The 12,541-nt window shown below is 62.9% G+C and overlaps 1 protein-coding gene across 4 annotated transcripts in view; it reads right to left on the bottom strand.

Annotated features, from left to right (window-relative positions):
• The window catches only part of TET3 (tet methylcytosine dioxygenase 3), a 42,662-nt gene extending 33,555 nt beyond the window's left edge, over positions 1-9,107 (bottom strand). The window contains exon 1 of one of the 4 annotated variants that reach the window (XM_071578985.1): positions 8,919-9,107. In XM_071578985.1, the coding sequence (XP_071435086.1) occupies positions 8,919-8,939 (21 nt within the window). In that variant the 5' untranslated portion in view covers positions 8,940-9,107. Of the gene's footprint in view, positions 1-4,140; positions 4,297-7,659; positions 7,776-8,918 lie in introns of those variants that run through there. The other 3 variants (XM_071578989.1, XM_071578986.1, XM_071578990.1) reach the window with 3 other exon arrangements.
• Positions 9,108-12,541: the final 3,434 nt, after the last annotated feature.

Raw genomic sequence — 12,541 nt, forward strand, 5'->3', positions numbered from 1 at the left:
ACGGCAGGGAATGGGCTCCGGACGACAGGGAATGGGCTCCGGACGACAGGGAATGGGTTCAGATGGGCAGGGAATGGGCTCCGAAGGGCAGGGAATGGGCTCCGGAGGGCAGGGAATGGGTTCAGATGGGCAGGGAATGGGCTCAGGAGGGCAGGGAATGGGCTCCGAAGGGCAGGGAATGGGTTCAGATGGGCAGGGAATGGGCTCTGGACGGCAGGGAATGGGCTCCGGAGGGCAGGGAATGGGCTCTGGACGGCAGGGAATGGGCTCCGGAGAGCACATAACGTGGTCTGGAGGGCAGGCAGTGTGCTCCCAGTGTGCTCCAGAGGACAAGGCAGTGGGATCCCAGTGTGATCCACACAGCAGCACTGGACTCCCAGTCTGCTCCAGGGGGTAGGCAGCGTGATCCCAGTGCTCTCCCAGTGCGCTCCCAGTGCGCTCCCAGTGCGCTCCAGCACCAACCAGCCCAGCTGGGAAGGCTCAGGGAGGCGCCCAGAGAAGCCGGCACCGCTACAAGAGCTGGTGCTGCGACGGCAGCAATTAAGTGCCAGGGCTTTAATTGCAGCGGCGTTAATTGGCGCGGATTTAAGCGGCAGGGCTTTAACTGCAGCAGCTTCAACACAACAGCCTTGAGTGCAGCGGCTTTAATTGCAACACCGTCGGGTCCTAAGAGGCTCCGGCTCCTCGGAGCCCCTCGCCCTGTTGCTCCTCACCCCTGTTCTCCACCCCAGCACCTCCCAGGATGCTGCTCCATCCTTTCCATCCTTTTCCAGGCTGGGAAGCGGGGCTGTGACGAGCGGGGCCGTGCCACCAGCCCTGGGGTGACAACCCCTCCATCCATCACATCACACCCACCCCCGACCTCCACACCGACAACTGCGGCAATCACAACGTGCTCCGACCCATTTGGGATTTTTTACAGCATTTTCAGGGCTCGGGGTGGCTCGGAGTTGTTTTTTCCCCTCATTTGGCTGCGATGGGAACTGCAGGCTCGGGAGCTCGTGGTCCCCAGCTCCCCCCTTCGACAGCAAAATCTCATTTAATCAAAAGATGCAGCGACTGGATGTGCAGAAGCACTTGGCTCCCTCGCTTTTTTTTTCCCCCTTAAGAACTGCCATTTTAGCTGGAGCAAACAAACACGCCGCATTGTCCCCGCGACACCGCCACCCGGCAGAGCCCTGCCCCCAGATCCCAGCCCAGCCCGCCACTGCCCAGCGGCCCCGCTCCCGGGAAAACGCGATTCTGGCCCCGGGACAGGGGAGCAGATCGGGGCTGGCAGTGGTGTGGTGGGCAGATGTGCAGCGGGGATGGAGCTGAGCGCAGCTGTTTCACCTCCAGCCTCTTCCCGTTTCATTTCATCTCCCCTTGGATGCCGGCCCGGGGAGCGGGGGATAAATAAAAAAGCTCTTTCATCCTCAAAAATGCTCTGGCACCCTCTTGCACGGAGCTCCGGGCAGTGGGATTAAAGCGCTGGCACAGGAGGGGACGGGGGTCTCGCAGGAGGGCTGGGTTTGGGGGGCATCCCAGCCTGGTGCCATGGGGACAGCCAGGGGACAGCCAGGGGACAGGGAGGGTGGGCTTCAGCTGACAGTGAGGGACACGGAGGGAGCAGGGAATGGGGCCCCCACTGCCACAGGAATGGCAGGGAAACAGGGAAAGCTGGCACATGGGACCAAGGACCCCAATGTCCAGGGACAAGGGAAAGGGACCCCTGCACACTGGGACACCAGTGGCATGGGAGTGGGGACAAGGGTCCCTGCAGATGCAGGGAAGGTACTGGGGATTCCAATGGCTGGGAACGGGGAAAAGGGATCTCTGATCATGCAGGGAGGGAACGAGGACACGGGCACTGCAGAAACAAGGAGCAGTGCATGGGGTGGGACAAGGGACACGGCTGCCATACGGGTGGGGACACAAGCAGGTCACCAAGGACCCTGATGCAGCGTGGACGGAGACCGGGAAACTCCGGCACACAGGAACGCCGATGCCATGGGAACAGGGACACACAGGGATGAGGGCACCGATGCCACCGGGATGGGGACCACACACAGGGACCCTGAGGACAAGGGAATGGGGACTGGGAACCCTGGGACAGACAGGAGAGAGTCCAGATATCCCAGTGGCACGGACAGGGACAGTGACACAGTGCCATAGGGATGGGGACCAGGCACCCTGGCACACCTGGGCTGGGGACCCTGATGCCATGGGGACAGGGACTGGGGACCTCAGCATGTGCAGAGAGGGGACTGGGGACCCTGATGCCATGGGGACAGGGACTGGGGACCTCAGCACATGCAGAGAGGGGACTGGGGACCCTGATGCCACAGGGACAAGGACTGGGGACCTCAGCACATGAAGAGAGGGGATTGGGGACCTCAGCACATGAAGAGAGGGGATTGGGGACCTCAGCACATGCAGAGAGGGGACTGGGGACCCTGATGCCACAAGGAGAAGGACTGGGGACCTCAGCACATGAAGACAGGGGACTGGGGATCCTGATGTCATGGGGACAGGGATTGGGGACCTCAGTACATGCAGACAGGGGACTGGGGATCCTGATGCCATGGGGACAGGGATTGGGGACCTCAGTACATGCAGAGAGAGGACCAAGAACACTGATGCCGTGGGGACAGGGATTGGGGACCTCAGCACATGCAGACAGAGGACCAGAGACCCCAGTGCCATGGGGACAGGGATTGGGGACCTCAGCACATGCAGACAGAGGACCAGGGATCCCAGTGCCATGGGCACAGATCACTCCCAGTGTGCCAGTGCCAGGGACATGCTGGGAAAGGCTTTCTGGGACACAGACTCATAGCACAACCACACATGGCAGAGCCACCATGCCACCACTTCACCAATCCCATTCCCAGCAGGGCCACCAAAACCCCACCAGGAAAAGCCAAAACCTCGAGGGCCATCCAGACCCCACGGCCTCCTCCTCAGAGCCACCTGCCCCCTCAATTACCTGCGATAAAGGCTCCATGTCGGCAATCCCGAGAAACAAACCTCCTCACAGCTAACGAGGTGCCAAAGGCCACGCGCGGGGCTCTTTATAGGGCCCTACAAGGACCTGACCCCGAGGACTCTGCTCCCAGCCCTTCCCAGCATGACGCAACCGCGGCGACACTCGGCGCATCCTTCCCCCGGCACCCACCAGCCACCAACCACCACCTGCCACGGGCTCCAGCATTCCTCTTTTTTGGGGTATTTGGGGTTTTTTGGGTGGTTTTTTGGCAAAGCTCCCCGGCGCTCCGGAGGCAGCTCCGGTGCCGCATCCCGGGCGGGAGATGCTCGGCATTCCCGGGGCATTCCCGGGGCATTCCCGGGGCATTCCCGGGGGTCCCGTGGAACACGTGGAGCCGGAGCCGCTCACCGCCCACTCCAAACTTCGGCCGCGTGTTTGGGCTGAGCTCCGCAGGACCTGGCGGCGTCCCTTTGGTGGCAGTGCCGGTGATGGGGATGGGGATGATGATGATGATGATGATGATGGTGGTGGTGGCACCCACCTGGACCACCAAACCAGCGCGGCTCTGGGCACCGGGATGAGCCAAACCCGCGGCGAGTGGGATCCCGGGGGGGCACGGGCTGCTTTTTCTGCCCACCCCCATGGTGGGGTGACATAAATAAACCGGGGGGTGACCACAGCGGGCCCCGAGTCCCTCGTCACGGCCAGGGGTGACAGCTGCCACCACCGCGGTGACGTCACGGTGACGTCACGCCTCGGGGAGCCTCATCGCCCTTGTTCGCATCATCCCCGCTGAGCTCACTCAGCACATTTGGGGCCGACGGGTCGGTGTGAATGATAATTAATAAATAAAGGCCGCACGCGCGGGGGGTGATGCGGGTCGAGGGGGGGGCGCCTGGGGGTTTATCCCCCTCCCGCCTCCATCCGCCCACCTCCCCCTCCACGGCGCGATGCCGGAGGGGAAGGAGAAGGGATAAACGAGGCCAAGCAGCCCCACAGCGGGGCAGGGCCCGGCCTGTCCCCCCCGGCCCCGCCGCTTTGTCCTCACGGCCCCGCCAGCCCCGGTTGCGGGGGGCGGGTGGTCTTTGCCCCCGGCCGTGCCCAGCGAAGGGGGTGCTGCCCCGGGGGGTGTGCGGGAGGGGTGCGGGTGGTGGCGGGGACGGGGCTCTTACCTCGCCGCGGCCCCCGCGCTGCCCCCGCGGCCCCGCGGCCGCCGGCCCTCAGGAGGACGCCATCTTGTCTCCCTCTCCGCCGCGTCCCTCACCGCCGCCCCGCCGCAGCCCGCGGGGGCGATGGGCGCCGCATCCCCGCGCCCCCCGCTCCTCCTCCTCTCGGCCCCCCTTCCTCCTCCTCCTCCTCCTCCTCCTCCGCCTTCCTCCTCCTTCCTCCGCCGCCTTCCTCCTCCTCCTCCTCCTCCTCCTCCTCGGCGTCCCCCCCACGCGCAGCCCCCCCCCCCTTCCCCACGCAGTGGCACCGCCCGCCCGCTCGCTGCGCTGCGCAGGAGCGGGGCCTGGGGGGGACCATGGGGGGCGCGGGGGGGGACGGGGGCAGGGCACGGGGGGACACGGGGGGGACACGGACACGGAGGGGACACGGACATGGAGGGGACACGGAGGGGACACGGACATGGAGGGGACACGGACATGGAGGAGACATGGACACGGGGGGGACACGGACATGGAGGGGACACGGACATGGGGGGACACGGAGGGGACACGGACACGGGGGGGACACGGACACGGGGGGAACACGGACATGGAGGGGACATGGACACGGGGGGGACACGGGCATGGAGGGGACACGGACATGGGGGGGACACGGACATGGAGGGGACACGGACATGGGGGGGACACGGACATGGAGGGCACACGGACATGGAGGGGACACGGACATGGAGGGGACACGGACATGGGGGGGACACGGACACGGGGTGACACGGGGGGGACACGGACATGGGGGGGACACGGACATGGAGGGGACACGGAGGGGACACGGACATGGAGGGGACATGGAGGGGACACAGACATGGGGGGGACACGGACACGGGGGGAACATGGGGAGGGCATGGACACGGGGGGGTCACGGTCATGGGGGGACACGGACATGGAGGGGACACAGACATGGAGGGGACATGGACATGGGGGGGACACGGACACGGGGTGACACGGGGGGGACACGGACATGGGGGGGACACGGACATGGAGGGGACACAGACCCAGAGGGGTCACGGACACGGACAGGGAGGGGCCACGGACACGGACACAGGCACGGGGGGGACACGGACACGGAGGGGACACAGGCACGGGGGGAACATGGACACGGAGGGGACACAGGCACGGGGGGGACATGGACATGGAGCGGACACAGGCACGGGGGGGCATGGACACGGGGGGGACACAGGCACGGGGGGGACATGGACACGGAGGGGACACAGGCACGGGGGGGACATGGACACAGGGGGGACACACAACACTCCCAAAACCAGAGGACGGGACCCACAAAGCCCCGTGGCGTGTGTGACTGTCCCCTGGGAGCGCAGGTGTCACAGGGGGGACACAGAAGGACATGGGGGGACACGAGAGGGACCTGGGGGGACACGAGAGGGACATGGGGGGCATGAGGGGGCATGGACATGGAGGGGGCACACGACCCCACAACCCCCCAAAAATGGGACCATGAGACCCCCAACCCCAGCCATGTCCCCATGGAAACTCAGGCATCACGGGGGTGACATAAAGGGGGACATGAGAGGACAAGGAGGGGACATAGGAGGGACACGAGGGGGACACAGACATGAAGGTTACACGTGACCCCACAATGCCCCCAAAAAATGGGGTACTGGGACCCCCAAACCCTGGTCATGTGTGTGATTGTCCCTGGGAAACTGAGACATCAAGAAGGGGACACATGGGGGACACAAAGAAGGACATGATGGGGGACATGGGGGGGATAAAAGGGGGACATTGGAGGGTCACATTTTCCTGCCATTAAACCCCTGACACCCTTTGCTAATTTGGGTGCATTGATTTGGTTGGGTTAAATTGGGGTCATTGACAGTTTGGGGTCATCGATTATCCAAGGACATCATTAATTTGGGTCCCTCATCAGTTTGGGAACATCAGAGCTTTGTGACATTTAAATCTGCTCCTTTCCAGAGAACTTTCCCCTCATCCCTCTGTCCCTTCTCCCCAAAATCCAGACCCTGGTGAAGAAAAGGGGAGTGGGGATGTTTTCCCATGGGAAATGCTGAAGGAATGGGCTGGTGAAAGGGTTAAACTGGGGCTGGATCCTTGAAACAGTCCCGGTGGGATCAGCTCCGGCTTTTCCAGCCCTTGTCTGGAGCTGGAGCAACAATATACAGAAATAATTTAAGGAGGGAGAAGGGAAAAGGGGAGTGGGAAAGTGAATTCCCCAAAAACTACCTTGCAGTTTTCCAAGACTATTCCAAGCCAAATTCTTGGCAAAACTGCTACAAACTCAAAATTCCCAAAGGTTTCCCTGGCCCCTCCTGGTGCAAACCGTTTTCCAAAGGGGTTTGTGGAAGAAGCAGCAATCCCAAGGCCCAAAGCACCGGGGGATGGATCAACCAGATCCCGAATCCAGGTGGAAAACACAACCACAGACCAACATCCCCATCCCTGGGACACTCCCTGGAGCTCAGCTCTTCCCAAAAATGCCACACGTGAGCCAAGAGCCCTCTTGCAAATCTGGAGCCCTCTGAGATCCGACCTTTGCTCCCAGCAACGCAACTCCCATGGGAATAAATAGAATAAACTGGTGTCTGCAACTGGTTTTGCCCAAATTTCCAGCTGCAAACCCCCCTTTCCCCGGCCCAGCAACAAGTCCCTGCAAAACCCACGGCAGGGATTTCATTCCAGTGGGCACCTCTTTCCTCCCACCCTCCTCCTCCTCCCCCAGGCATCCATGGGGTTTGCTCCTGAGTCTCTGTAGCTGTTCCCATCACTAGCCCAGAGCTGAAATATTCCCAACAAAGACGTGGAGACGGAGCCACCACTCCAGATGATCTGTCCTGCAGGTGACACCGGGATGTGCTGGACAGAAAGGAGCCAAACCCCAGCGGATCCTTCATCCCATCCCTCACCCCAGTGCTTATTTTTGGAGATGCCAGACACGTTTTGGGGCAATTTCACGCTGGTGGAAAAAAAATTCCCACCTCAAGCCTCCAGGGAAACCCCTTGAAGATGGACAAATTTAGTAACTTTTATTAGTAATGCTTTAAATGAGATTATCCCTAATCTCCAGCGCTCGGCTCGGAGACAGCCTGACAAATTCAGTTAGAGGCTGGCATTTCCCAGCGCCGGGAATGCGCCGGGAATGCGCCGGGAATGCGCAAGGGATGCTCCAGGGACACCTTGAGCTGCACCACCCAACCCCCAAAAAGGGAGTCTGGGGGTCAGGTGTGATTATTCCCACCAGGAATGGCGTTTTCCTTGGGGTCGATTTAAGGTTTGCCCCCAAAGCTCAGGGTCGGAGTCGGACCGTCCTCCCCTCCGGGCTTTGCCGGGCGGTTTGGGCGGATCGGCGGCTCCCGGCGAGGCTGTGCCGGGTCTCCCATGGCATTAATGAGCGGGTTCCCAAAATGCTAATTAGTTATGCAAATGGAAAAGCCATCCAGGGCCTCCTGGGAGGGCCGGAGAGCGTCTGGATGGGGGGCTGAGTGAAACCTTGACCTTTGGTGTCTCTCCTCCTCCTTCTCTCCCAACCCTCGTGGACGGGGCCGCGTTTCCCGGCGTGGAAGTGGATCCCGAGGGAGGCGGCGGGAGCGCCGATCGGGCTGTGGAGGCGCGAGGGGAGACGCCGGTTTTCCCAGGCCCGGCCGAGCCGGAGGAACTGGTGGAACTGGTGCTGGGAAGGGGCAGGCTCCGAGTGCCAAACCACCCCGGGAAAGGCGCCGGGACGTGGGAATCGTGGCACACCCCTGGCTCGGCCGCTGGCACCACCGGGCCCCGCTGGCACTGGGGCTCCAGAGGGATCCCACTGCTGCCAGCCCCAGCCCCAGCAGCTCCAGCAGCTCCAGCAGCTCCAGCAGCATCCATACAAACCATCTTTCCTAGCACTTCCTCCATGGAAAAGCGCCCTGGACAACCCCTCCCCACCAGCCGTTTCCACCGGCGCTTTGCCAAGGGCAAAGTCCTGCCCTGCCCTGTGCCAAGTGCCACCTGTGCCCACATCCCACCATCCCACCAGCCACCCGAGGGGAAAACCTGCCGGATACAACCCAGAGGAGCGAGGCTCGCCCCGCCAACACCCCCAAAAAGCAAAGCAGCTGCACATTTTGGGGGTGGCAAAGCGCCAAAAATCAACCTCCAAGCAGATGTTTCCTCCTCCCACCTCTCTCCACGCCGGAGACCCCCCAGCTGGAGCAGCCCCCCCTTGCCCGTGTCTCTTGCGTGGGCACGACGGGCACGGAATTAGAGATCCCGGGTCCAACCACCCCGGCCGGTAAAACCAGAAGAACCGATGGAAGGCGTTGGGATTTTTGGTGGAGAAAACGCCAAGACTTAGCTCAGTGATGCTGCCCCTGGGCACGGCTCTGCCCTCCCTTTCCTGCCACCCCTCTCTTTTTGGGGACCCCCCCACGATGGCACCCGGGTGGGTTTCACGAAGCGTTTTGCTCTTTTATACCAAGAAATTCAATTTAAAGGTGGTTTTTGTCCGGCCGTGTTTTGGGAACACCCCGGGAACGAGCTGAGATTGGTTTAAACACCAAAGCGGCTTTTAAGGCAGCAGAAAGTCCCATTTCCCATGGAAATACCCTTAAAAAATAAACCCATCAACCAACCAAGAAGGGGCTTTCCCTGCCCACCCCTCCGAGCCCCCTCCGAGTCCCGGTGACGTTACAACCTCCGCAGAGAGGCCACGGATCACCCCAAAGAGGTGGCGGTGAGGAGGGGTTGGATGTTTGGGGGGCTGCCAGGGGGGCACTCACCTCCCGGCGCAGCCCCTCCATGCCAGGGCGGGGGTGACCGTCAGATGTCGGGGGTCCCCGGGGCCGGCCCGGGCTGGCAGAGCCGGGTGCCCGGCGGGAGGGACATCCCTGCGCCCCCGTGTCCCCTCCCTGGGCACGGCGGGCGGTTCCGAGGGGACAGAGCCGAGCGGAGCCGCGAGTCACCCCGACTTTTAATTCCCACGGCGATTCCACCCCGGGGGCGGCCCCTGTGACTCCCCACCCCTCCCCTGCCCCCAAGCCCCCACCACAGCGGGGTGCTGCCGCCCCCTCCCTCCTTAATCCCACCCCTTATTTTTTCCAACCCCCTTTTGCTATTTCTTTTTTTTTATTATTTTTTCCCCTCAAACCCACGCAGCTTCTCCCAACTTCCCCTCTCCGCCGCACAACTTCAGCCGCGCACCGGCAACTTTCCACCAACCCCTCCACCCCAAAATTTTACACAGAAAGACCTTTACCGCAAATAAAAGGGGGTCCGGGCGCCCCTCGGGAACGGGGCCCGGGGGGGTTCTCCGCGGGGCACGGCGCTGGCACGGCGGGGTGGGCTGGGGGGCTGGAGATGCGGGGCTGGGGGGCGGCCCGAGGGTCCCCCCGCACCCCGAGGCGGTGGCGGAGGAGCCGCACGTTGTTGCTGCTGCTCCTGCTCTGCTGCTTCCTTTGTTCTGCAGGCGCCGCTCGGGGGGACCCGCCGGGCGGCCGGGGGGCTCCGGGGGGCTCCGGGGGGCTCCGGGGCAGCGCCCGCGGGCACCCCCGGCAGGCTTGGGAGCTGGGGGGGCACCCACACCCGCTGGGGGTACGGGGAAGGGGGGCCGGGGAGCGTCCCGGGGGTGGTGGAGGGGCTTGGGGGAAAAGGAGTTGGGGGGTGGGTTGGGGAGGGGGTTGTGGGGGGGTTGGTGGGGGTGGGGGTGCAGCGGGGTGTTGTTGTAGGGTCGCTGAGTGTGTGTGTGGGACCGGATTGTTGTTGTGGGGTCGGTGGGTGTGGGGGGACACAGGGTTGCTGTTGTAGGGTCGCTGGGTGTGGGGGGGCACTGGTTTGTTTTTATAGGGTTGCCATTGCGGGGGGCACAGGGTTGTTGTTGTAGGGTCGCTGAGAGTGGTGGAGACACTGGGTTGTTTTTGTAGGGTCGCTGAGGCGAGGGTGGGGGGGGGGGAGCACCGGGTTGTTGTTGTGGGGTTGTCAGGTGAGGAGACACCGGGTTGTTGTTGTAGGGTCGCTGAGTGTGGGGGGGACATCGGGTTGTTGTTGTGGGGTCGCTGAGTGCGAGGGGGACACCGGGTTGTTGTTGTGGGGTCGCTGAGTGTGGGGGGGACATCGGGTTGTTGTTGTGGGGTCGCTGAGTGTGGGGGGGACATCGGGTTGTTGTTGTGGGGTCGCTGAGTGTGAGGGGGGTTGTTGTTGTAGGGTCGCTGAGGGTGGCAGGAGCTCTGGGTTGTTGTTGTGGGGTTGTCAGGTGAGGAGACACCGGGTTGTTGTCGTAGGGTCGCTGAGTGCGAGGGGGACACCGGGTTGTTGTTGTAGGGTCGCTGAGGGTGGCAGGAGCTCTGGGTTGTTGTTGTGGGGTCGCTGAGGGTGGCAGGAGCTCTGGGTTGTTGTTGTGGGGTTGTCAGGTGAGGAGACACCGGGTTGTTGTTGTGGGGTCGCTGAGTGCGGGGTGGGGACCGGGTTGTTTGTGTAGGGTCGTTGTAAGTGGGGGTGCACTGGGCTGTTATTGGGGGGTTGTTGGATGTCGGGGTGCACTGGGTTGTTATTGTAGGGTCGTCAGCCACGTGTCCATACCGAGTTGTTATTGTAGGGTCGTCAGCTGTGAGTCCCTGTCAGCGCCCCCCTGTTGTTGTTGTTGTTGTTGTGGGGTCATTAGTGAGGACTGTGCAGGTCCCGCTCTGCTGTTATTGTAGGGTCGCTGGAGAAAACCCCAGGGGGTGGCACCCTGGCCCCTGTGCCCCCCAATCCCTGCCCCATATCCCACCCCACAGTGCCCCCCAATCCCTGCCCCATATTCCGCCCCACAGTCCCCCCAATCCCTGCCCCATATCCCGCCCCACAGTGCCCTCCCCAATCCCTGCCCCATATCCCGCCCCACAGTGCCCTCCCCAATCCCTGCCCCATATCCCGCCCCACAGTGCCCTCCCCAATCCCTGCCCCATATCCCACCCCACAGTGCTCACCCCAATCCCTGCCCCATATCCCACCCCACAGTGCCCCCCAATCCCTGCCCCATATCCCACCCCACAGTGCCCTCCTCAATCCCTGCCCCATATCCCACCCCACAGTGCCCCCAATCCCTGCCCCATATCCCACCCCACAGTGTCCCCAATCCCTGCTCCATATCCCACCCCACAGTGCCCTCCCCAATCCCTGCCCCATATCCCACCCCACAGTGCCCCCCAATCCCTGCCCCATATCCCACCCCACAGTGCCTGCCCCATTCCCTGCCCCATATCCTACCCCCAGCCCTCCCAGTGTCCTCTCCAAATCCCCCACTCCACCCCAAACCTTACCCCAGTCCCACCCAATCCCTGCCCCATATCCTGCCCCACAGTGCCCGCCCCAAATCCCCCTGCCCTCCCCAAGTCCTACCCCAGTCCCCTCAATCCCTGCCCCAATCCCTGCCCCATATCCTGCCCCACAGTGCCCGCCCCAAATCCCCCTGCCCTCCCCAAGTCCTACCCCAGTCCCCTCAATCCCTGCCCCAATCCCTGCCCCATATCCCATCCCACAGTGCCCGCTCCAATCCCTGCCCCATATCCCACCCCACAGTGCCCTCCCCAATCCCTGCCCCATATCCCACCCCACAGTGCCCTCCCCAATCCCTGCCCCATATCCCACCCCACAGTGCCCTCCCCAATCCCTGCCCCATATCCCACCCCACAGTGCCCTCCCCAATCCCTGCCCCATATCCCACCCCACAGTGCCCTCCCCAAATCCTGCCCCATATCCTACCCCCCAGCCCCACAGTGCCCTCCTCAACCCCCCCACCCCTCCCCAAACCTCACCCCAGAGCCCCCCAATCCCTGCCCCACATCCCACACTCAGCCCCCCCAAATGCTGCCCCATATCCTGCCTCACCATCCCCCCAAATCTCCCCTCCCCACATCCTACCCGAGCACCCCAATCCCTGCCCCATATCCTACCCCCAGGCCCCCCAAATCCTCACCCCAAATCCTGCCCCCCAGCCCCCCCAGCCCAGCCCCCCTGCTGCCTCTAGGGCAGGTGCCCCACCTGTGTTTGTGTAGGGTCGCACACCCACTGCAGCCCCCCAAAAGGTGAGTGGGGGGCTGACCACTCTCCCCCTGCCCCCTTCAGGTGTCCCCCTAAAGACCCAACCCCCCCCTCACCCACCCAGCAGGTGCCAAATCCCGCTGGTTTTGCCCCAAATCCAGCCCAGCCTGCCCCACAGCTGGGAGAGCCCCCGGGCGCTGTCCTGCTCCTCTGGGGGGCCACAACACCCCAGAACTGTGGGGCAGCCCCCCCGGAGCCCCCCAACCCTCTGCTCCCCACCCTTCAAGACACAGACAAAGCTCAATGTTGATTTGCTTTTAATTTAAGGGAAAAAATTACATAGAAAATAATAATAATTAAATACAGGGGGTGTAATAACTTAAAC

The sequence above is a fragment of the Pithys albifrons genome, chromosome 29 (assembly GCF_047495875.1).
Source record: "Pithys albifrons albifrons isolate INPA30051 chromosome 29, PitAlb_v1, whole genome shotgun sequence".
NCBI classification, from domain to species: domain Eukaryota; kingdom Metazoa; phylum Chordata; class Aves; order Passeriformes; family Thamnophilidae; genus Pithys; species Pithys albifrons.